The 25,585-nt window shown below is 49.4% G+C and overlaps 1 protein-coding gene across 1 annotated transcript in view; it reads right to left on the bottom strand.

The window, feature by feature from the left end:
- Positions 1-4,536: 4,536 nt before the first annotated feature.
- The window catches only part of CPT1A (carnitine palmitoyltransferase 1A), an 86,825-nt gene continuing 65,776 nt past the window's right edge, over positions 4,537-25,585 (bottom strand). Inside the window, exons 13-19 of the mRNA XM_064287629.1 lie at positions 23,710-23,826; positions 21,098-21,262; positions 12,948-13,082; positions 10,414-10,566; positions 9,223-9,336; positions 8,475-8,567; positions 4,537-6,770 (exon numbers count right to left, since the gene is read on the bottom strand). Coding sequence (XP_064143699.1) covers positions 6,684-6,770; positions 8,475-8,567; positions 9,223-9,336; positions 10,414-10,566; positions 12,948-13,082; positions 21,098-21,262; positions 23,710-23,826 — 864 coding nt within the window. The 3' untranslated portion in view covers positions 4,537-6,683. The remainder of the gene's footprint in view (positions 6,771-8,474; positions 8,568-9,222; positions 9,337-10,413; positions 10,567-12,947; positions 13,083-21,097; positions 21,263-23,709; positions 23,827-25,585) is intronic.

Here is a 25,585-nt window from a genome sequence, read left to right as displayed (position 1 = left end):
GTCGGCAGAGGGGACCGCGGCCGGACATCACCCTGCGCCCGGCTCGATCCCACCAGGAGCCGCACCTGCAACCACGAGGGCAGGTGAGGGGCACCCCGAGCCTGGCCACCTGGGAGGGGGCCCCGCCGCCCCTCGGGGATGACCAGGGGGTTCCTACGCCCCGGAGATGTTGGGGGGGTCCTACCGCCCACCCCCACCCCGCATAGATGGGGGGTCCTGCCACCCCCCTGAGATGACGGGGTTCTGCAGCACCGAACTGAGATGACTGGGATCCCGCCGCCTCCTGAGATGACGCAGGGGGTCCCTACCCCTAAGATGACCTGGTGGTCCCGCCGTCCACCCCGCCACATAGATGATGGGGTTCCGCCGCCCCCTGAGATGACAGAGGGGGGTCCGGCCACCCCCCTGAAATGACTAGAGTCCCGCCGCCCCGTGGGATGACAGAGGGGGTGTCCCACCGCCCCCTGAGTTGATGGAGGGGGTCCCGCCAGCCCCCGAGATGGAGGAGGGGGGGGGTCCTGCCGCCCCGATGGCTAACTAGGGGTCTCCCCATCCACGGGGGTACCAGGGCCCTCGGAACCTCCCCCTCCGCAGATCCCGAAGCCCGGCCCGGGAGGTCGCGGTAGGCCCGGGGTGGCCGGGGTCTGGGGCATCGCAGGTGAGCCTCTTCGGGGGACACACCTGGGTGGCGAGGCTGGAGCGACCAGCGGGGATGTGGGGCGGTCCCTCAGCTCTCGGCCGGCAGTTGGCCGTTGGGAGGGGGCGGGGGCGTCGGGTGGGCGGGGGGCGGAGCGCGTATGGGCGTGGTCAAAGAAGGGGCGTGGTCAGGGAGGGCGTGGTCAGGGTGAGGCCCAGGAGTGGAGTGGGGAGGGGCAGGGGCAGAACTGGGGACGCTGGGGCCAGACCTGGGGGCCCTGCGTACAGAGGCCAGGGCGGGGCCAAAGGAGCTGGGCAAGCCAGGGGGCGGGGCGTGTGCAGAGCAGGGAGGGGCCAGAGGGGTGGGGCGGGGCCTAGGGCAGGGCTTGTGGACAGCAGGGTGGGGCCAGAGGGGTGGGGCGGGGCCTAGGGCAGGGCTTGTGGACAGCAGGGAGGGGCCAGAGGGGGTGGGGCGGGGCCTGGGGCAGGGCTTGTGGACAGCAGGGTGGGGCCAGAGGGGTGGGGCGGGGCCTAGGGCCGGGCTGGAGGACAGCAGGGTGGGGCCGGGGAGCGAAGTGGAGCGCCGCTAGGGTGCAAGGGGGTGGGAAGAGAGAAGAGCAGAAGGGCAGGCCCGGGAGCGCTGAGAGTAAGAGAACAGGGTGCTGGGAGGAGGGGCGTGGCCTGGAAGTGGGAAGAGGTAGGGGTGGGGCCGGTGATAGTGGGGCAGATCTCGTGGAGTGGGGTGGGGCCGGGGAGGCAGACAGGGAAGTGGGCCAGAGCGGTCGTGGACTCAGCCTCTTCAGGCTCAGTGGGGAAACTGAGGCCCCCCCTCCCAGAGGGAATCTGAGGCAGGGCTGGGTGGACCCTCCCAACTTTCTTTTAAATTGTACTTTAGGTGAATGTTTACAGCTCAAGTGAACCTCTCATACAAAATTTTATACACATATTGTTTCGTAACCGTAGTTGTAATCCTAGAATGTGACAGCACACTCTCCCTTTCCACCCTGGGTTTCCCCGTGTCCGTCTAACCAGCTTCTGTCCTTTCCTGCCTTCTCATCCTGCCTCTGGACAGGAGCTGCCCATTTGGTCTTGTGTAAGAAGCACACTCTTCACGAGTATTATTTTATGCTTTACAGACCAGTCCAATCTTTGTCTGAAAAGTGGTCTTCAGGAAAGGTTTTAGCTCTGGGTTAGCAGAGCGTCTGGGGGCCATGGCTTCAGGGGCTCCTCCAGCCTCAATCAGACCATTAAGTCTGGTCTTTTTAATAGGTTTTGAGTTCTGCTCCTGACCCCTCTCCAGTTCCATGGGGACTCTGTTGTGTTCTCTGTCAGGGCGGTCACTGGCGGCAGCCGGGCACCATCTAGTTCTTCCGGTCTCAGGCTGATGGAGTCTCTGGTGTACGTGGCACTTTTGTCTCTTGGACTCATATTTTCTTCATCTTTGTTTTTCTTCATTCTCCCTTTCTCCAAGTGGGCTGGGAACAAACTGATGTCTTAGACGGCCGCTCGAAAGCTTCTAAGACCCCAGACACCACTCACCAAGGTGGGCTGCAGAACATTTTCTTCATAAACTTTGTTAGGCCAATTGGACCTAGATGTCCCCCAAAACCATGGTCCCCAGACCCCAGCCCCAGCTCCTCTCCCTCGATAAAATGTATTTTTTCTGCATTTGAGCTGCTCAGGAAAGGGCAGAGAAGAGTCTGCACCTGTTCCATCTTCTGTAGGTAAGGCTGCCAGAAGTTAGCTTTTCCCCTAATTATATAATACGTAAATTTTCCCACTAGAATACTGCAGATGAAGCTGAAGCTCCCTTGAGCACGGTTCCCAGCCACACTGCCTTTCAAACAGGGGATCACTAAGTTTGTCGTGGATCTTTTTAGCCCCTCCCCCATGTATTTACACGGATATGTATGTATTCAAACCAAACAAAACCCATTGCCCTGGAGTCGATTCCGGACGTCATAGGTCAGAGTAGAACTGCCCCAGAGAGTCTCCGGGGCTGTATATCTTTACAGAAGCAGACTGCCACATCTCTCCTGCAGAGCCGCTGATGGATTTGAACTGCTGATCTTTGGGTTAGCAGCCGAGTGCTTAACCTCTGTGCCACCGGGACTCTTCTACGTATTTATAAAAAAAAAAAACCTGTTGCCGTGGAGTCGGTTCCTACTCACAGCAACCCTACAGGCCAGAGCAGAACTGCCCATAGGGTCTCTAAGACTGTAAATCTTTACGCAAGCAGACTGCCACGTCTTTCTCCCGTGGAGGGGCTGGTGGGTTCAAGCTACGGACTTCTCAGCCAGCAGCTGAGCACTGTGCCACCAGGGCTCCTTGAAACAGGGCTTAAAAAAAAACATGCAGTAAAAAAAAAAAACTGTCTCCACCGAGGTGACTCTGACTCATGGCGATCCCATGTGTGTCAGTAGAATCGTGCGCCATAGGGTTTTCAATGGCTGATTTTTGGGAAGTAGATGGCCAGGACTTTCTTCTAAGGTGCCTCTGGCTGGACTCAAACTGCCAACCTTTTGTTAGCAGCTGAGCACGATAACTGTACTATTCAGGGACTCCCTGGCATACAGTAGGTGCTCAATAAACTGTTGAGAAAATTGAAAATTCATGCATTCACTTAATAGATATGTATTGAGCACCTACTTACTATGTGCCAGGCACTGTTCTGGACATTAGGACAAGGGAATAGATGAATAAATGAATGTAAAGTGAAAAATCAGTGGGCCCAACTTACACACTGCCTGTCTCCATCTAATGATGTCTCCATCAAATCCAGCAATATCTGCTCTGCCTGCTCGGGGCTTTTTTTGGCGTATCTTCATCTCCCACCTTTGTCCCAGGTGCCTGAGCCTGTTACAGTGGTCCTTGCTTTATCATCTCCTTGTTGTCGCAGGCTGCTGTCGAGTCTGTCCTGACTCGTGATGACCCCAGGCACGACGAAACCAAACACTATCCCCACGGTTACATTAGCTGATTTTTGGAGGTAGATTGCCAGGCCTTTCTTCCTAGTCCATCTTAGTGTGGAAGCTCTGCTGACACCTGTTCAGCATCTGTTGGGGGAATGGTCTACCTCTGTGTCTCCCACCCAGGCAGCCTAAGTAAAAGCCTTGGGCCCAGAACATTCTCTGATAAGGAGTCTGGGAATTGGGCTGGTAATTAGGCTCTCCTTAGTTCCTTATCTTAATCAGAGAAGCCTTCCACCTGTTCTGGGCACACAGTATCTTTCTCTGTTTTTTGCACACGCACAGGCATCACACAGCACCTGGCCCGCCCCACCTTTATATCTGTTCGCGGCAGGGACGGAATAGCGTCTCTCGTGCTATGGCAACAGAGGGGGAACCTGCCAGATTGTAAGAACCAGCCTCGAGGGGTGGACTGAAGGGGAAACAGGCTTTGCTAGGCTGAACACGAGTGCCATCATGTGATCTGTTAGTTCACTACCGTTTGCTGAGTTATTCTTATGTAAACCCCTGGCCTGTAGCCACTATAATCCACCACCACTATGAAACCTCTGCCCTCCCACTGTGGGGTGCAGAGATCTGCTTTGGTCCTGAAGCCGCCCAGGACTTGCCTTGTCTGAAGTCTCCCTAATAAAACTCCTTTGCTGCCATCCTGGAGTTGCTGCCTCTTTCTTCAGTCTCTCGGCCCCCTCCAATTTTGGAGGCAAATTTCAAGTTACTGGTCTGTGCCTGGACAGCATCACAGCAACACCCAAGCCTCCACCGACGGACAGGTGGAGGCGTGCCTGAGGTGCACTGGCTGGGAATCGAACCTCAGTCTCCTGCATGAAAGGCGAGAATTCTACCACTGAACCTCATATCGTTCTACCACTGAACCTCATATCATTCTACCACCTCATATCACCTCCTTAGTGTAACAAAACAGATGACCAGATACAGTTTAATAATTTTATTAATGATGACCTACATTCACTCTGTGCGTATCTAAGATTTACATCCTAAAGAGCATATTGTATGTACATACAGTGGGCAGTCCAAGATCGCAAATGCAACCCACAGCTCTGTAAGGGCTGTGATCTGTTCCAAATTAAATTAAATACATAACACTCTTCCCTTCCCCGCTCAACATGTACAATAAAAACTCAATCTTTCTTCTTTTAAGGAATATAAAATTGCATTGATAACTGCACTGATTAACCACAATGACATTCGAACATTTAAAACCTGAGAGACAAGCCCAAATATATTTGACGGCTAACATGTCCGCACTCGAATTCGTGCGTGAACCCTAGTGTAATACAGATTGGTCAGTGGTTTAGTGGAGAGTGCATGGTTTTAGGCTGCTCTCGTGGTGATTAGCGCTGGCCGGCTGTGGTGTTGGACTGGAAGCCACACTTGACCGGGGAGAGGGCCTTCCCGCCTCTAACCTCCTTAACTACACGCTGCGAACAATCGGGGCAGGGGGAGGGGGTTTGTTACTGTGGTTGGTATCGTTTTGTCTTCTGTTTTCATTTCTTCTTGTTTTTAGGAGGGGAAAAAAAATCTTTGGCCCATTTAGGTGGGATTTTTACATGACAAATAGGCAAATGAAATACGCATATGCTCTTTAGCAAGTGCCTTCGTCCACTCCGATAGTTCAGCCCTCGTGTTTGTCATACTGGACAGCAGAACCCCTAAGGAGGGAAGCCCCACAAGAATAAAAGTGGTCAGAAAAATAAATACGCAATTAAAAAGGTGGACAGGCAAGCTTGTCATTGTGGCCCAGAGGCAGTGGGAATTTCATCGCATGATACTTTATTTTTACATCAAGTACTGAAGAAGATTCAGTGCATAATTGTTTCTTGGTCAAATGTGACTCTCTCTGAAGAAAGCACTCCCATCAAAACGACAGGCTGTGTGGAGACCTAGCACCCGTGACCTGCAGCAGTTCTATCTGCCACCAAGATGACCTGGCGGATGGTTCCCATCGCCCCCAGAATGGGTCTTCTTTCTCTGCAGGTGGGATTAAAGAATCCTCCTGGCCCTTTCTCAGGTTCTGCTCCTTTCTTGGTAGTAAATCTTGTGCTCTCCTCTGTTGGGGTAAGCTAAAGTAACCCTGAGGCATGTATTATGTTCTATTCTTCGGTGAACTCCCCAGACACATACTATTTGACCGTTTTGTCCCTTGCTCCCCAGCTCAGTCACACACCACTTAGCTCCTTTTTTGCTTCGTTATGAGAGGAAGGCATTTCAGTTAGGGGAATCCAGCACAGCTGCCTTCATAAGGGAAGTCTCCTTTGTATGGATAGGGGGCAACCACAGGAAAAAGTGTATTTAGGGTTATCTGTACTCAGTTCAACTGAGAGGGGAGTAATACACCCACAATTCCACAAATAAATCCTTCAGTCTCCCTTGCATTTAGGGCCTTTCGTGATTAAGGCACTGAGTTTTGAAGACATACAAGGTCAGTGAAGCTACAGACATGACCACTACCTTCCTTAAAATAAGAGAGGCAAACACAGACTACCAAACTAGACAATGACAGAGCTACCCGCAGTGACAATAATCTGTTTCCAAAAGCATAGCACGTTTAGCTAATGTATTATATGAGTGTTACCTGTGACTGTTAACACCTCCGACTTGGACAACCCCTTTTCTTTTAACAAAACAAACGCTGGCATTGCTCTGGTAAAGTTAAATGCCCTTCAGGCCCAGGTATTCAGTCACCACTGAGGAGGAAGGCTGTTTCCACTTCCAGGAGATGTGAAGTCATAGCCCCACTAATCCCTCAATGAGCTCAGCAACGTTCCAATCCCTTAATAAACACGAGCTGGTGCCAAGATTTTAGGGGGACCTTACCAAATGGTCACAGAGTGACCCGGGAGTAGTATGAAGATATACCCGGAAGTAGTAGGGTTATATTTCACAAGACGGAGGCTACTATTCTAGAAAAACAAAAAGACCAAATCTTTGCTGGAAGGAAAACTTCTGAATTTTTTTTAAGAGTAATTTTTCACCCTGAACTACCCTCAGGATTAATACCTATTTTTCATTTGGTTTTTATGAAAAGAGTTCTCTTCCTTTTGGAGTGGCTCTCTGGAATTATTTTTTGGAATTACAACTGAACCCAAACAGAGTGATGATGTCCACCATGGCTTGTTTCAGGTGCTTCCCAAAGCGATGAGAGTCCTTGAATTTAAAAAACAGAAAACACAACCATGAAAGTGTGGAAGTGCCCACATCTCAAGCCTCTTCAATTTTAACCCAATTCAAAGACTTGAAATTCCTCTTTTTTGCCAATTCTCTACTCACTGGCCCAATCACCAGCTTACACAGTCAGTCTGGGGGAATGTGCAGGTGACATACAGCAGTCTGTGTGTTGGCGGGGTGTGTTTTTTAATCTGACGCCTCCCCTGAGGCCACTGCTTTACAGAGAGCACAGTCAGAAGCCGATGAATCCCAGTTCTCCCGTCACCAGTGAACCTGTGGTACTGTTTGCCAGGCTGCGTACACCGTGGAAAGGGGAAGACAGGCAAGGATAAGTGTACCATGTTCTGAGGAAGACATCTGTCCCACCCACAAAAGGACTCTGCAGATCTCTGATGTCACCTGTGGATATTTCTCAGCATGTACAGATCCCTGTGAGTCGCATGTGTATATTTCTCAGCATGTACAGATCCCTGTGAGTCGCATGTGGATATTTCTCAGCATGTACAGATCCCTGTGAGTCACATGTGTATATTTCTTAGTGTGTGCAGATCCCTGTGAGTCGCATGTGTATATTTCTTAACATGTGCAGATCCCTGTGAGTTACGTGTGTATATTTCTCAGCATGTACAGATCGCTGTGAGTCGCATGTGGATATTTCTCAGCACGTACAGATCCCTGTGAGTCGCATGTGGATATTTCTCAGCACGTACAGATCCCTGTGAGTCGCATGTGTATATTTCTCAGCATGTACAGATCCCTGTGAGTCGCATGTGGATATTTCTCAGCATGTACAGATCCCTGTGAGTCGCATGTGGATATTTCTCAGCATGTACAGATCCCTGTGAGTCGCATGTGTATATTTCTTAGTGTGTGCAGATTCCTGTGCAGTCACGTGTGTATATTTCTTAACATGTGCAGATCCCTGTAAGTTACCTGTGTATATTTCTTAGCATGTGAAGATCCCTGTGAGTCACATGTACATATTTCTTTGCGTATGCTCGCTATTCTTAGTCTACTCTTTAAGGGTTATGGAAAGTCTGAAAGTTATAGAAGCAGTCTGTCACTTAAGATTTGAAACTACTGATATCAGCACAGATAAAAAACATTTTAAATCAAATATGATGTATTTCTTTAAAGCTAGGCTCAGAGAATTTGAAATTTATTTATCTGAAAATTTTCAAACCAAGAAAAAGTAAATGATGAAGTTGAAATTTTACGTCCAATGAAGGATGTCCTCCCCTTGGCCCCGCTTTAGAGAAGGGAACTTCCTGTCCTCACAGTCCCCTTGGCCCCACTTTAGAAGAAGGAACTTCCTGTCCTCACGGTCCCCTTGGCCCCGCTTTAGAGAAGGTAACTATCTGTCCTCATGGTCCCCTTGGCCCCACTTTAGAAGAAGGAACTTCCTGTCCTCACAGCCCCCTTGGCCCCTCTTTAGAGAAGGGAACTTCCTGTCCTCAGGGTCCCCTTGGCCCCACTTTAGGGAAGGGAACTTCCTGTCCTCAGGGTCCCCTTGGTTCTACCTTAGAGAAGGGAACTTCCTGTCCTCAGGGTCCCCTTGGTTTTACCTTAGAGAAGGGAACTTCCTGTCCTCAGGGTCACCTCGGCCCCACTTTAGGGAAGGGAACTTCCTGTCCTCAGGGTCCCCTTGGTCCCACCTCATAGAAGGGAGCTTCCTGTACTCACGGTCTCAGGGCTGGAGAACTTGGAAGAGATGTGGAAGTTGATGAGCTTCTCCCCCACCAGGATGTACGACACGCCGTAACCATCGTCAGCGACCTGCAGAACAAGAGGCTTACGGGGTGCTGGGAAACGAGGCCATATGAAAAAGAGAATCTGAAACGTTTTAAATCCACCCCACGTCTGTCAGTTGGTCATACCATGGTGGTTTAAGTGTTGACATAGTGCTGGAAGCTCTGCCACTGCTATTTCAAATACCAGCAGGGTCACCTGGGGTGGACAGGTTTCAGTGGAGCTTCCAGACTAAGACAGACTGGGAAGAGAGGCCTGGTGATCGACTTCCGAAAATTAGCCAGTGAAAACCCTATGGATCACAACAGAATACTGTCCAATAGAATGCTGGAAGACGAGCCCTCTAGGTTAGAAGGCACTCAAAATACACAGTGGTCATAACAATGGACTCAAACACGCCAACGATTGTGAAGATGGCACAGGACTGGCACAGGACCACCTTGTTCTGTTATATATGGGGTCACCATAAGTTGTAGCTGACGCGACGGCAACTAACAACATTTAAATACAAGGCTGCCTTTGACATCGCTGTTAGTAATCAGCTGGAATCCTTCAGGGCAGGCCACCTGTAATGTCGTGAGGAGCACTCGCAAATGAGATGGGTCTGAGATGGCGGAGATGGGCGGGCGCTATGTCCCTGGAACTGGCGGCTTGGTGTATGCGGACACCCCGCTCCACTTACCGGACCAAAGCCCCCTCCGCTGGACACGTATTCTGGATTCCTTTCCAGGTCAAACAGCTCAACCTGCTGTTGAGGGGTCTGGCTGGTGGACAACCTCCAAGGCTCAGATAAGACCTTTTGAGTAAAACAAAGACAGCTGAATCAGGAAACGTCCCAATGACACTCCCTAATCCCACGCTCTGCCGTCACTGCAGAGCCCTGGTGGGAAGACATAAGAAGTTGGCTCCGTCTTCTGACTGTTTTAGACTTCCACCAGCTCAAGGCAGTGTATCTGCAGAGAGGGCACAAAGCAGGTGATGTCACCTGGATGGGACGCGGCCAATGCCAGCTAACAACATCTCAGGCAGAAAAAGTGGCAGGTCCATCAAATAAGATTTAGATGGGGGCAGTGGTGTGCTGGAGCCGACTCATGCCAGTGCCCACGAGCCAACTGGTATATTACCAGAAATGCTTCAAGCCAGTGGTTAAACATAGCCATTCAAGAAAAATTAAATTTTATAAACTTACAATTAAATTATATTTAAAACATGGACGATAAACGCTCAGAACTCATCCCTTCGTGGTTATTTTGGTCCATTTCACTATTATCTATGCTCTCGAGGTTACTTATGTTTATTAAGTCAGTAGGATGAGGTAGTGGTGGCTCAGTGGTAGAATTCTCGCCTCCCATGCGGGAGACCCAGGTTCGATTCCCGGCCAGGGCGCCTCGTGTCCAGCCACCACCCGTCTGTCAGTGGAGGCTGGTGTGTTGCCACGACGCTGAACAGGTTTCGGCAGAGCTTCCAGACGAAGGCGGATGAGGCAGAGAGGCCTGGCAATCTACTTCCAAAGAAATCAGCCAGTAAACACTCTGTGGAGCATAGTTCTACTCAGACACCCACAGGGTAGCTGGGAGTCGAAACTGACTCAGTGGCAATGGGTAGTAGTAGCAGTTGGATGTTGTGGTGTTTGGGTGCCGTCAAGTCGGCCACCGACTCACAGAGACTCCACGTGTGACGGAGTAGAACTTCCCCAAAGGGTTTTCTTGGCTGTGATCTTTATGGGGGCAGATTGCCAGGCCTTTCTTCCATGGAGCTGCTGGGTAGGTTCAAGCCACCAACCTTTTGGTTAGCAGCATAGTGCTTAACCGTTGTGCCACCAGGGCTCCTTAGTAGGAGTTCAGCCAGCAAACTGACTGAAGAAGTGACTTACTTCCTTAAGAAAAGGGGAGTCGACGGCCAGGTACTTGGACACCACATAGAGGCAGAAGAGGTGGCGATCGATGCCAGAGCCTGTCATCGCCAGGCGGTACAGCAGCTGATGCTTCTCAGAGGCCATCCTGAATAACCTGAGCCGATGTTCGACCTAAGTCACAGAGAACAGGAGTGATACGCAGGGGGCATTTCAGGTTGTATGGGGCAGGTCTGAGCCTCAAAATGAACAGCAACGGGCCTCTTCCTCAGCATGGTCACTAGCCCGGGGGCCCTCTGGTGGGATGCACCCAACACCCACCGAGGAGCCCCACTGACCACCTGCCCCTTCCTCAGACTTGTGCCACGAGTGGGGGTGGTCCGAGGCCACGGAGGGGCAGCTTGTTGGAAGCACGTTTGCTGTACCCTCTGCGCAGCCCATGCAGTGTTATCTCACCGTTCACGCAAACGAGCTCACTCAAAAGGCTCAGGGGCTCACAGTTGAACAAGGATTAAAACCAGCTGCCGTCAGGTCGATTCTGACTCATGGCAACCCCGTGGGTGTCAGAGTAGAACTGTGCTCCATAGGGTTTTTTTTTTTCTCAATAATATTTCACTGTGTTTTTGGTGAAAGTTTACAGAGCAAATTAGGTTCCCATGTAACAATTACTACACAAATTGTTCAGTGACACTGGTTATGTTTTTCACAACATGTCAACACTCTCATTCCTTCCTTCTGGCTATTTCTCTTCCAGTCATCTGGTCTCCCTGTTGTCTCTCCCTTTCATCTTTGCTTTAGCGTCACTGTTGACCATTTGGTCTCCTACAGATGGCTCTCCATAGCGTTTTCAAGACTGATAATTGGAAGTAGATTGCCAGGCCTTCCTACTGAGGTGCTTCTCTATGGCTTCAAACCCCCAGCCTTTTGGTTAGTGACTGAGTGCTAACCAAAAGGAGCCCAGGGACTCCTTCAGGAGGTTTTATGAGCCTCACACCTCACTGACTGAAAATGGAGTTGGGTCCCCCTCAGTGACCCACAATGTCACCATGGGCTGTAAATTACCTTTCAAAGGGGTCTGGCTACCAACTCAATTCAAATGGCCCTTCTGGGCCTCTACATCTGACCCCAAAAGACAGCTTCGGGCTGTTTTCAGCTCTGCTAAGTGAGCCAGTAGACCAGGGAAACACAGTGCCGTTTAAGCAGAGGCCTGCTGAGCCTGTGACCCACCCATTCGAGACCTGATCTTCAGGTCTGTTTTGTCTTTTCAAAGAACCGAGTGACATCGCTGGCACAAGTTTCCTTCCATAACCCCATTTGCTTATTGACATCACCAAGGTTTCTTACAGTTTTCATCATACACATGAGTAACCCAGATAGAATCTGCAGGGGACACTGTCTCATTCTAACAGTAAGTGACACTCTTCCATGGATACATGGACTCATGAAAAGAAAACCCAGCGGCACCACAAAGTTCGTGTTCTGCATCCCAGTGAAGTGAGTAGGATCTGTGGTCTTAAAAGCTTGCTAGCGGTCAACTAAGATACAACTATTGGTCTCTACTTGTCAGGAGCAAAAGACAAAGAAGGAAACCAAAGTCTCAGAAAAGAAACTAGTCTACAGGGCGGACAGCCTCCATGAGCCACGGTCTCATCTGCACTGAAACCAGGAGAACTAGATGGTGCCCAGCTACCACTATCAACCATTCTCATCAGGGCTACAACAGACGGACCCTGACAGAACAGGAGAAAGATGCGGACTAGAGCTCAGATTCTTAAAAAAGTCCAGACGAACTGGACCAGCGGAGACTAGAAGAGTCCTGTAGACTACTGCCCTGAGATACTCTTTAGACCTTGAATCGAAACTATCCCCCGAGGTCACCTTTTAGCTAACTAACAGATTGGCACACAAAATAAAGGGTATTACCCATGAGTACAGCGCTCCATTAAAAACCATCTGTATGAGACCAAATGGTCGACGCTGCCTCTTAAGCAAAGGTGACGAGATAACAGGGCAGGGAAACTAGAGCACTGGAAATGGAACCACTAGAAGGCAATTAAAGAGAACGCTGACACATTGTGAAAAAGGTAACTTAATGTCACTGAACAATTTGTACAGAAATCGTCAAATGGGAACGTCATTTGTTGTGTAAACTTTCACCGAAAACAATAGAATACTATTTTTTTTTTTTTAAAAAAAAGAAAAGAAAACCCAAGTCATGAGCTTTTGAGAAGGCTACAGAGCACAGTTGCACTGGTTGCCATGACTCGGGGTTGACTTGACAGCAGCTAGCTTTTTATGCTAACGTCAAGACCACTGAAGTCTAATCTGATTTGTAGAAGTTACAGTCAGACAGCGAAGGACATAACAATCTCTTGGTACATGCCTGCTCGTTGGAAAGCCCCCTTTCTGGTCCCTGGGAAGAGGTGGAACACAGAGAAAGCTGGTCACGGCATCAGGGTAGAAAGTGTGAGTCTGACTGGAGGCGAGAAGATGGGACGTTGGTGCTGAGACTCCTTCCTGGGAAGCATGTGGCACCCCGGCTTGCGCACACTCACCGTCTGGCCTGGGTCCATCATGGCCAGCACAAAGTTGCAGGACTCTGCGGTACAGGAGCGTACGGTCTCTGTCCTGCCCTCGCGGAAGAGCCGTGTCATGGAGGCTTCGTATGTCAGGCAGAATTTGCCCATGTCCTAGGAAAGGAAGAGCACTTTAATACGAGGCCAGGTGGATCCACAGAACCCAGAGCTCAAGATGCCATAGGTCAAGGTCAGCAAGGAGAAGCCAACGCTGCCATCGGCGTCAGGTTTAGTCATTGTCAGAGTTTTTACACACAGTTACATGGCAGGCAGACAGAGATGTCGTTAGCTTTGGGAAGGGCTCGGGCAGGGAGTGAGGAGTCCAGTTTCTGGGGAACCCAGGCTTCCGTTTCAAGATGCACCTGATGCCATCACACAGCCTCCTGGGCATCACATACCTCGACTACATTCCCTTCATGCTAGCCTAACAGAAGAAATGAACAAATGGGTGTCAGAAGTAGCAACTGAAATGCTCCTTCAAAGCCAGCAGGTGTGTTTCTGGTTGAAAGGGAGAAGATGAACATTGGCCCCGAGACTCCTTCATAGAAAGCACTGTGCTGTCCTGGCTCATGGTGACCAGGTTCAGGTGGACCGGAAAGGACAGGCAGCAGTGGGTGGGCCCAGTTTACTCCCGACCAAACACTTCTTTGGGTGTTGGGGTGGGCCCTGGTGACCTGGCTCATCTCCAGGGGATGTCCTGCACAGCTGGTGCTGCTCATCAATCCAGGGGAGGGTGAACTTCAGGGGCGATTCGGCTGGCCCAGTGTATACTCGCTTGTGTGCGGGCTGCCCGCAGTGTGGACCGTGGAACTGCCCACAGCTCGTACCAGGCCAGACAGGACTAGGATCAGCTGTGACTGGGAAAGACCAGGGCTCTGCTGCAGGCTGCAAGACACACTAACCCATGCGCACTGTGATCCAGTGCTGCCTTCTGGGGAGAGGAGCACCCCAAAGACAGAGGGGAGCAGCCCAGACAAGGGATCCCTGGAACAAGACAGTATTAAACACCAGGACACGAAACGAGGGCATCAGCCAAGAAAGGAGGTATTTAATGACAACAGAGCACTCCAAGCCAAAGCAGCACTATGGAAGGGGGCCCTGGGCTGAGCTCCGGGATGCCCCCAAGCCGGGGGCCTCGCAGGAATCTCTCCCTCCGCCCATGGACCAGCTCACGCTTGCACAACTTTCCCGCTCACTGTACAGGGAGAGGCGGAGAGGGTGAGGAAACGAGCAGATGGTTTTGCTTGTCTCCAGCCTGTGGTTTTCTACACTGAAGGCTTCCATAGCACCCTCTTGGTCAACATAAAACACCACGAACTTACAACAGCCTTCCTTTAAGACCTCAGTTACCAAAACCCTCCTGGGTGGAGACCAAGAGGAGCTCCCTTTCTACGTTCTACCCTTCGAGAACGTCTCCTGACTACACGGGTTCTCAGGGAGGCTCATTATGAAGAAGTGGGAGGAGGAGCAGGAGACACAGGCAGAAAGTACAACTTTGGTATTTCAGTCATTAATAAGGGTTAACGTGGAATAGACGGTGCCACGGTTTATTTGAAATCAACTCTCCAATGCCAAACTTGAATTGTATTAAGTTGTCAAACAACCATGCATTATACTCACACTTTTGAAAAACGATCATCTAAAAACCTTTTGGCAAATGCCCTGGATGTTAGTGCAAGAGCCCCCACTCAAGCTCAGAGCCCACCACAGAGTCAAGACCACTTAACCTGCTGCGACCAGCCATCGGGAGGAAGGGCGGCCGCTGACATCGCCAAGGCAGCACCAGACTCTAGGGGCAGGATCAAACACAAAGTTGGCAAAGACACTGACACTTGGGGCGTGAGATACAAACCCATGACACCCTAGGGCTGCTACCACGTGCCTGGCTGCTTAGGGTGGCGGGACCTGGGGATCGTCCACCTCTAGTTTCCAAATGAAAAATAAATATGACCCCAAAGCAGAAAGCAAGTCAGTGTTGATTTGAACTGGAACCGCTCCATAGGGTTTTCTTGGTTGTAATCTTTACAGAAGGAGCCCTGGTGGCACGGTGGTTAAGAGCTCGGCTGCCAACAAAAGGTTGGCAGTTTGAATCCACTAGCCACTCCTTGGAAATCCTATGAGGCAGTTCTATTCTGTCCTATAGGGTTGCTATGAGTTGAAATTGACTCAACGGCAACGGGTTTAGGTTTTTTTGGAATCTTTATAGAAGCAGATCACCATGGTCTTTCTTCCATGGTGCCATGGGTTAATTGTGTCCCCCAAAATATGTGTATCAATATGGCTAGGCCATCATTCCCAGTATTGTGTGATTGTCCACCATTTTGTCATCTGATGTGACTTTCCTATGTGTAGTAAAGCTCTCTCTATGATGTCGATGAGATGGGATCAGTGGCAGTTATGTTAACGAGGCAGGACTCAATCTATAAGATTGGATTGTGTCTTGAGCCAATCTCTTTTGAGACATAAAAGACAGAAGGGAGCAGAGAGATATGGGGACCTTATACCACCAAGAAAGCAGCACCAGGAGCAGAGGGAGTCCTTTAGACCCAGGGTCCCTGTACCAAGAAGCTCCTAGACCAGAGGAAGATTGATGACAAGGACCTTCCTCCACAGCAACAGAGAAAGAAAGCCTTCCCCTGGAGCTGATGCCCTGAATTTGAACTTCTAGCCCAATAAACTTGTTTGTTGAAGCCATCCACTTGTGGTATTTCTGTTATAGCGGCACTAGATAACTGAGACACACAGTACCACGGGGTGGGTTCAAGCTGCCAATTTTTCCGTTAGTACTTGTGTGCAGATCATCTGCACCAGCCAGGGGCCTGCACCCATACTACAGCGCCCTGATTACTATAGTTTTCTATTTCTGTCTTTTAGGCTTCCAAAGAGCAAGTCTCCACCTCACTCTGCTCCCAGCTCCACTTTAATACTTTTCTTTTTCAGAACGATATCGGTTCTTTTTTAGCATCAACCCTTCCAGATGAACTTTAAAACCAATTGGTAAACTAACTTCTGGACCTTTGACTATGTTCAAATTAAATGTGTAAACTAGGAGCCTTTGTCTTCCTCTACGATGCTGAGCCTTTTTATCCAAAATCACAGCCTTTCTTAGAATCTTCCACGTTCCTTGGGCTGGCTTCTGAGCTTTCCTTCACAAAGATCCTGTCTGCTTTATGAATGTATGCCTGGAGAGCTCAGATTTTTGTTGCTAGTCTCCATTGTATTTTCTACTTGGATATTGTTCACAAGAAAGGTATTGGTCTTCGTACGATCCTGCAACTGAGAGCAATCCTGTAACCTGAGCGTGCGTCTGACTTGTAAAATCCCTCCCTCCGGGTCCATCTTCCAAGCAGACGTACAGATGTTCCTCTTGGCCAATTACCCTGTCAGGCTACACCAGCTGCACTTAGGCAAAAGCGTTCTAGAACACCGGGGCACCCGGAGGCTCCGCATCGCCTTCTAAGAGGACTGTCCCACATTTTAACCTTTAAGCAATAAGCTGACTACTGACAAATTTTCACCTTTAAGCAATAAGCTGACTACTGACAAATTTTCACCTTTAAGCAAGAAGCTGACTACTGACAAATGACAGTGGTTATCATGCTAGGGAAAAAGCCCCTATTACCAGGGCCCTTTAGTAAGAGTTGCCATCAGGGATGGATGTTAAATTTTAAATGCCTTTTTGGTATCTCCTAAGATGACCGTCTGGTTTCTTCTCTGACATAAAAACATGATTTAATACAGTACAGGATTTACTATTGCTAAACCGCCCTCCTGTCTCTCATATAGCTGTTCTCAGTGATCACTCTTTTCCTATAAACTGTAGGTTCTCGTTACTAAGACAGCGAAACCTATGAGAGTCAGAACTGACAAGACTGCCTTGCTTTTCCGGGTCTCGCAAGTTTTCCGCCTTTAACAGGGTGTAGTGACCATGGCTCTCTATTAGTGGAGAAGAGTTGCGTTTTCTTTTTCTGGCAGGTTTCCACATTACCCAGGTTCCGGCTCTCGCAGGTTTTGCTGTATTTTATTTAAGGTTTTTGCTCTTTTATAAGCAAAACGGGTCTACAGCTGCCTTTTTTGTTTTTTAATTCTGTTAACGTCTAGGTAACAAACCATTTGTCATTTCAGCATTCTTCACGTGTACAAGTCAATGACATTAGTTAGGTTATCACGGTTGTTCGACCACTCTCCATTTTCAAATTTTCTCATCACCCTTAACAAAAGCTCAGTGCCCCCTAAGTGGTGAGCCCCCTTTTCCCATCCCTCTCTCCCACCTGCGGTGTCTTAGTCACCTAGTGCTACTATAACAGAAATACCACAAGTGGGTGGCTTTAACAAAGAGGAGCTTATTCTCTCCCAGTCCAGTAGGCTACAAGTCCAAATTCAGGCTGTCGGCTCCAGGGGAAGGCTTTCTCTCTCTGTCGGCTCTGGAGGAAGGTCCTTGTGATGCATCAGTCCTCCCTGGGTCTGGGAGCATCTCAGCGCAGGAACCCCAGGTCCGAAGGACGGACTCTGCTCCTGGCACTGCTTTCTTGGTGGTATGAGGTTCCCAACTCTCTCCTTACTTCCCTTTCCTTCTATCTCTTGAGAGATAAAAGGTGGTGCAGGCCACACCCCAGGGAAACTCCCTTTATACTGGATCAGGGACATGACCTGGTAAAGCTGTTACAATCCCACCCTAATCCTCTTTAACACAAAATTACAATCACAAAATGGAGGAGAGCTACAGAATACTGGGAATCATCGCCTAACCAAGTGAATACACACATTTTGGGGGGGGACATAATTCAATCCATGACACCTGGTAACCACAAACAAACTTTGGTCTCTATATACTTGCCTATACTGAATATTCCATACAAGTGAGATCATATAATATTTGTCCCTTTCTCCCTTATTTCCCTCAGCATGATGTTTTCCAGGTTCATCCATGTGGCGGCATGTGTCAGGACTTCATTTCTCTTTACGGCTGGTAATATTCCCTTGTATGGATGGCCCACATTTTGTTTATCCACTCCTCTGCTGATGAACAGTTAGGCTGTTTCCAGATGGTTTTCTTTTTTTGTCTGTAGCATAATGGCTGAAGACATGGGTTCTAGAGCTAGCCTGCCTAGTAAACCTCAGCCTCGCCTCTGACTAGCTGTAGATCACGGGCAAGATAATTGCCCTCCTCGTGTGTGAAGTGGAGACAAAGACCGGCCCTCCTCAGGGGTGTCCTGTGGGGAAACCGGTTCCCTGTAAACACTCAGCCTTGTGCCCGCCAAGTTCATCTACCAAGTTCATCATCATCCTCAGGGTGACGCCAGTTCTGTGGCGGGAATCGCCACCTTCCTTCCTTCCCGTAGTCCCCAAAGCCGTAAGGTCTTCAAAGCCTAAACATACCCTTTTCAGAATTACTATCCGAATTGAATGAAATAATTCAGCCTAGCTTAGTATCTGGCACAGTAACGCTGCGAAGACCGGAACCTGTGTAAGGTGGAAACCTGTCATAGAAGGAAAACTCGAGTACTTCCCACTAAAACAAGCAACGGAAAAGTGGTAAGACTGTACCCTGTCAAAGGCGGAAAACTTGCAAGACCTGGAAAGGCAAGGCAATCCTGTTGAGTCCCGGCTCTCACAGGTTTCACTGTGTATAAGTGCTCAATAAATGACACCCAAAAAACCCAATAAATGACAGCCATGATTATTGTTGTTGGCACAAAAAATGTGTTTTTGTTGAAGATGTGCTCCGCATTCCTGAATAAATGACTGCGTTTTGAAACAGGCATAAAGCCTGACCTGACCCAGACCAGGTGCTTTGTAGGGGCTGGTTTTCTGGCAGCTTTTCCCTTTCACCCATGGCTACCGTCTTCTCCAGCCTTCCACCTTTTCTGAGTTAATTTGTGTTGCCACAGGAAAAATAATTTCATCGGGATTTTCAAATGTATTGCTAGGGCACACGGCATTCTTTTAGTAAAAATCTTCTCTGTATCCAAGGCCTCATCTCCCTTCACAGTCCTAACGCTGCTTATTTATGTGCACGAGTTTGCTTGGCGATTTTTAAAATCAAGGTTATTCATTCTAAACTCCAACCCCTCAACTCCGTTACACCCTTTAGTCGTTTGATCGATCAGCGATGGACGACGAAGGTGAAGGCTCTCACAACACTGTGCTTCCGTCTAAATGCTTCATGCGTTTCAGGGATCATGCTATTTGCCAAAGTAAAGCTTTGTGACTGTTACGATCCTTATTAAGAACTGTACTATCATTTACTTTAAAGAGAATTTTGGTCCACTGGTTCTAGCTTACAGGTGGTTTCTGATCGACTGCTAACTCAAAGCTTGGCAGTTCAAACCCACCCAGCGGTGCGGCAGAAGAAAGGCCTGGAGAACTGTTTCCATAGGGTTACAGCCAAAACCCTAGGGAGCGCAGTTCCACTCTATAACACATGGGGTCGCCCTAAGCCTGAGTCGGCTTGACAATGGGTTTGGTTTTTCAGTTTCTCGTGGCTCTAGCTTATTTGGTATCAATGTTGCCACTTTTCCCTGAAGTCTTCTTAAAACCGAACAATAGTTCAGCCTATAAAAAAGGTCTGCTTTGGGCATCATGCTCTTTAAAGAACTATCTACGTGGAATCAACCCGACAACAGCAACTCGAAAGATTAGATAGGAACATTAGGGAGGGCAGTGAGCTTAAGTTAACGGGGAGGAACAGCTCAGAAAAGGAGGGTGAGAAGGGCTGTGCAACTTGAAGACTGTAATCAATGTCACTGAATAATACACGCAGGAACTGTCGAATTGGCCTATGTTTTGCTGTGTATATTCTCAATGACAACAACAAAAGAAAAGAAAAAATATGTATACGTCACTTTTACTTCTCTGCATTTGTTCATTGTCTGGACTTCCGTGATGGAGCGAGGACAGCTGACAGGTGCAGCCTCCAGGGCCGCCACGGGGCTTCACCTCGGCCACAGTCTAGTGTCACCTGGGCAGGTCACCTCACCTCTCTGCACCTCAGTTTCCTCCCCTGTGAGATGGGGCTAATAGCAGGGCCTCCCCAATGGGGGATGGTGAGCAGTGGTCTATGTACAGCACTTAGACCAGTCCCTGGTACAGAGCAAAACACAAAAGTGCAGCCACTGTGACCGCAGGTGCTCTGCCCGCTGTACGTGTGAGATGCGTGAGCTTGAAATCAAAGTGTTTAATTAAAAGCGTGGGGCATCCCGGAGCACTGCCACAGTGACTCCTGCTGCCCCGTGGAGAGACTCCCTCTGGGTGAACTGTGCTCCCTGATGGGCAGGGAGCCCTGCTTCCGGGCTACATCCTCTGACAGGGCTGCCATCTGCAAACCCCAGGTGAGGAAGAAGAGGACATGCTGTGTGCACACCCGGGGCTCATCCGCCCAGAACACCCCATGGTAGCAGGCCAGGTCCTCATTTATGGAAGAGCAGAGGCTGCTATGGACTGAATTGAGTTCCCCAAAAATATGTGCTGGGGGTGCGGTCCCATTTGGAAATAGGGTTTCTTTGTTCTATGAGCCCATTGGTGTAGGATGGGTCCTAAACCCAATCACTTCTGAGTCATGAAAAGAGCAGATGAGACGCAGAGGTACACACACGGGGGAAGACAGGAGGTGCTGCGTGAGGATCGTCTATAAAGCCAGGGAACCAAGGAACGCCCAGGAAGTAGCTTCTGACGAGGAAGGAATCAACATGGCCGAGACCCTGATTTGGACTTGAAGCCTCCAGAGCTGTGAGAAGATAAACTTCAGTTCTTTAAAGCCATCCCCCTGTGGTATTTCTGTTACAGCAGCACTAGGCAGCTAAGACAGACACGTTAGGCATTTGCCCTGAGTGCTCCTACTTTACCAAATGCTAGGTCTTGGAGCTTATTTCAGGGTTTCACTCTCCTCCGGAGGCACAATGGGGTCTCACATTGCTCGAGTTTCCCAGGTCCTCCCTCTGATCTCTGTGTAATAACACAGGAAACTACTACTGCCCGAAGGGGACTCCGTGGACCTCCGTCCTGCCTGCAGAGACCCCCACAGTGGGCACTGAATACCCAGGAGGCTGTGCTTTCCGCACCAGCGGCCCCCGTCCCCGGGCCAGGTCTCGGGTGTGTGCTCAGGCACAGGCCCAGGCTTGCACACTTACCTTGTAATGAGCCAGCTGGAGGGCCAGCTGGACGAAGGCATCCGGGCTCGTCCGGCACTTCTTGATCAAGGCTTTCCCAAAAGTGGTGAACGGGAAAGAGTGAAAATCCACGTCATCGGCCAGAAGGTTTGCGGTGCTCAGGGATGTCTCTATCACCTCTTGACACTTCAGAAAAAGAAGAGAACGGTTTTCCTCAGTGATGTACGCCCAGCAGTAAAGCAGAAACTAGTTCTCAGTGAGGCTGTGAAGCTGTTACTTGGGAATGTTTACATCACGTTTTCCTGGTGGTTCTTTCCAGAAAGGTTCTCCAGGGGCCTCAGTAAGGTACGAGTGCGGCACTCCCGAGATGTGGTGGGGGCAGGTGGTCCCAAATGGTAAGAACGCAGCTAGACTGGGGCCTTCTAGCTCCCACTGGGAACCTGTTATGGGTTGAATTGTGGTCCCCCCAAAATATGTGTTATAAATCCTACTAGTGGTGACAATTCCATTTGGGAGCAGGGTTTTCTTCATTACGTTAATGAGGCACCGTTAGCGTAGGGTGAGTTTTCAGTCAGTCTGTCCGGAGACAGAAGAGCACAGAGTGAGCAAGCAGCAACGCTGCACTGTTGAGGGATGGCAGATGCCACACCCCGTGATGATCACTAGAGAACCAGAAAACAGGAGGTGAAAAGAGAAGGACCTTCCCTCAGAGCTGAGAGGGAGCGAGCCTTTGTAGCCTCCTAAGCTGTGAGAACCTAAATTTCTGCTCTTTACCGCCACCACGTGTGTATCTGTGCTACAGTGGCCCTAGAGAACTAAGACCCCGAAGGGCATTTCCAGGAGTCTGCAGCTGACAATCAAGGAGCCCATTTTAAAAACCGAACAGTAAGTGACTTGGTTGGCCACCAGGGCCCTGAGCCCAGGTGCTTTTGCAGAGGTTCCCCTCTCTGCAGAGCACATGCCACCTGGGGGCCCCAGGACCAGCAGGCGCAGGCTGAGGAGAGGGCAGCACAAGCTAGGATATCCTACAGCCTGGAAAAGCACTCCTTGGGCCCAGGAATTCTTGCTCAGATTAGATGAGACAGGATTTGGCATTTCCAAGCCTAAAATTCCTTCCTATGAGGGCTCCTACCAAAGGGTTCCACCTGAAGAATCTTTACAGGAACAAAAATTATTTTATGTTGTAGAAATTACAAATTAGTGATTTAAAGTACTTCAACTCTAAACCAGGTGATTATGTTTGGCTTTGTTTAGTTTTTCCTTTTGAACACTTTATAGATGTCTAGCTAAGTTTGGGAAACCCTGGTGGTGTAGTGGTTAAGAGCTATAGCTGCTAACCAAAAAGTCAGCGGTTCGACTCCACCAGGCAGTCCTTGGAAACTCTATGGGGCAGTTCTGCTCTGTCCTATGGGGTCGTTATGAGTCTGAATTGACTCGACGGCAACAGGTTTGGGCTTTTTTGGATTTAGCTAAGTTGGAGGAGTCCCTGGGTGGCACAAACAGTTGAGCACTCAGCTGCTAACTGAAAGGTTGGCATTCGAACCCACTCGCAGGTGCCTCAGAAGAAAGGCTTGACAACCTACATCCGAAAATCAGCAAGTGAAAACCCTTTGGAGTACAATTCTACTCTGACATACGTGGGGTCGCCATGAGTCAGAACCGACTTGATGACGACTGGCTTTTCGTTTGTTTGTTTTTTAGCTAAGTTTGAGCTAGAACTCTCACCGATAAACTTAGCCAAAAGCTTAAGACAGAACAAAAAATACCTACTGAGACTCCCAACAGAGACTAACAGGAGCTCTAGCAGCTCGCGGCCCTGGTAAAAATTCCCCAGGTGAACAAATTCCAGCCTCAAAGGTTTTCAACTGAGCTCCTTGACACACAGGAAGCTCTGATGGAATGTGTCGTGAGAGTTTAAATTCATTTTCCGCCCAGGAAAATCCTCACAACTGGACCAGGAAGCCACACCGTGAGAAAAGACTGAAGTTGTCAAGGATTCCAATTTACTTGGATCCACAATCAACACCCATGGAACCAACAGTCAAGAAGGCAAAAGACGCACTGCACTGGGCAAATCTGCTGCAAAAAAAAAACCTCTTTAAGTGATAAAAAGCAAAGATGTCGCTTTAAGGACTAAGGTGTGCCTGACCCAAGCCATGGTGTTTCCAATCACCTTGTATGCACGCGAAAGTTGGACGATGAATAAGGAAGACTGAAGAAGGATTGACGCCTTTGAATTATGATGTTGGCAAAGAATATTGAATATGCTATGTACTTTCAAAAGAATGAACAAATCTGTCTTGAAAGAAGTACAGCCAGAATGCTCCTCAGAAGTGAGGACGGCAAGACTTTGTCTCCCATACTTTGGACATGTTATCAGGAGGGATCAGTCCCTGGAGAAGGACATCACGCTTGGTAAAGCAGAGGGTCAGCGAAGAAGAGGAAGACCTCGATGAGATGGATTGACACGGTGGCTGCAACAATGGGCTAAACATAGACACGATTGTGAGGACGAGGCAGGACTGGGCAGTGTTTTGTTCTGTTGTACATGGGGTCACTAAGAGTCGGAACTGATTCAATGGCACCTAACAACCACCATCCGGGAAACAGTGGCTGCTCGCCCTTGGACTCACCTCCTCTGGGATCTCCCACTGCAGCCTGGTGGGGTACGGGATGTTCGGGTTGATGTCCCCCTTACAGTGCCCGTCCTCGGCGTAGCCCAGCTGGAAGCTGTCGGTGGCTAAGACACTCTGTCAAACAGAAGACACACAGTAAATGCAGGGAAGGTTATTATCGTTAATAAAATGCATCTGACCTCCAGAAGTAGACAGATCCTCCTTCTTTACAGGGATATCAGAAAGACTTAACAGTCGCTACTAATTTATTGCTTACAGTTGGCTTAGCACCTTATACCGTTCTCACAGCCACCTGGAATCCTTGGGTTGTGCAAACGGTAACTGTGCTTGGCTGCTAATCAAAAGGTTGGAAGTTCAAGCCCAGCCAGAGGCACCTTGGAAAAAAGCCCTGGTGATCTGCTTCCAGTAAACCAACCACTGAAAACCCTACGGAGCACAGTCCTACTCACACACGGGGTCGCTGTGAGTCAGGATTGACTCAATAGCAGCTGTTTTTTGTTTCTGGTATTTTGCTTCACAGCCCCCTAATAAGGTAGGTCTTCTGTCCATTTTAGAGGTGAGAAAAATGAGCCTGGAGGGGTCCAACATGGACCCTTGCGTAAGATCACACGGTGGGTCAGGAGCAGAGCCAGGATTTGAGCTGAGCGTCCAATGGGAACGCACAACATGAGGTCCCACTGAGCCCACCAAGGCGCCCGCCCCATGCCGAGACCTTGGGCAGCCGGGCTGACATCTAGCCATAGGTGGTAACTGTTACTCCCATCTTTATAAATGAGAAAACTGTGCCTCAGAGAGGGGACAGCACTTGTTAAGTCCACACTCCTCAGTGAGCAGGGCTCGAGCACAGGTGTGATAGCTCTCACCATGAGTAACTAGGCCAGTTCATGCAACACGCATTTCCAGAGCACCTTATGTGGTCAGCAGCCCTTCCAGCACCAGTGAGAGCAGTGAACAAAACAGACAAGAATCCTGCCCTTCCTCAAAGAGCGGAACAGAGAATCACCACATGACCCAGCAATTCCGCTCCTCGGTGTGCCCCCAGGAGAACTGAAAACAGGTGTTTATGGAAAAACGTGCACACAGATGTTGACAGCAGCACTGTTCATAATAGCCAGAACATGCAACAACCCCGATGTCCATCCATGGACGAACGGATAAACACAATGTGGTGTTCACATACAGTGGAATATGGTCCAGCCATACAAGGAACGAAGTTCTGATACACGCTACAGCACGGATGAACCTTGAAGACGTTATGCGGAGTGAAACGACACAATCACAAAAGGGTAAATGCTGCATGATTCCACTTATGTGAGGGATCTAGAATCGACAAATCCACAAAGAGTAGACTCGAGGTTACCAGGGGCTGAGGAGTGAGGAGAACGGGAAGCGGCTGCTATCGGTCACAGGGTTTCCTTTGAGGGTGATGAAAACATTCTGGAATTAGTCATGAGGTTGCACAAAGTTCCACTGCTATCCAGTACAGCCAGAGGGCTCCTTGGAAGCCAAAATGGCGAGACTTCGTCTCATGTACTTTGGACATGTTATCAGGAGGGACCAGTCCCCAGAGAAGGACATCATGCTTGGTAAAGGGTCAGTGAAAGAGAGCAACACCCGTAGCGAGATGAATTAATACAGTGGCTGCAACAATGGCCTCAAACACAGAAACAATTGTGAGGACAGCACAGGACCAGGCAGTGTTTTGTTCTGTTGTGCATAGGCTCACTGTGAGTCAGAACCGACTCAACAGCAACTAACAACAACGAGGTCGCACAACTTTGTGAGTACACTAAAAACCATGGAATTGTACACTTAAAAAAAAAAAAAGATTTTAGAAAGAGGATCTTTGTCCTCGTTGAGCTGAATTTCCAGC

This window comes from Loxodonta africana, chromosome 7 (genome assembly GCF_030014295.1).
Source record: "Loxodonta africana isolate mLoxAfr1 chromosome 7, mLoxAfr1.hap2, whole genome shotgun sequence".
Lineage (NCBI taxonomy): Eukaryota > Metazoa > Chordata > Mammalia > Proboscidea > Elephantidae > Loxodonta > Loxodonta africana.
Note: the sequence above shows the minus strand (reverse complement) of the source record. Positions and strands in the feature narration are given on the sequence as shown.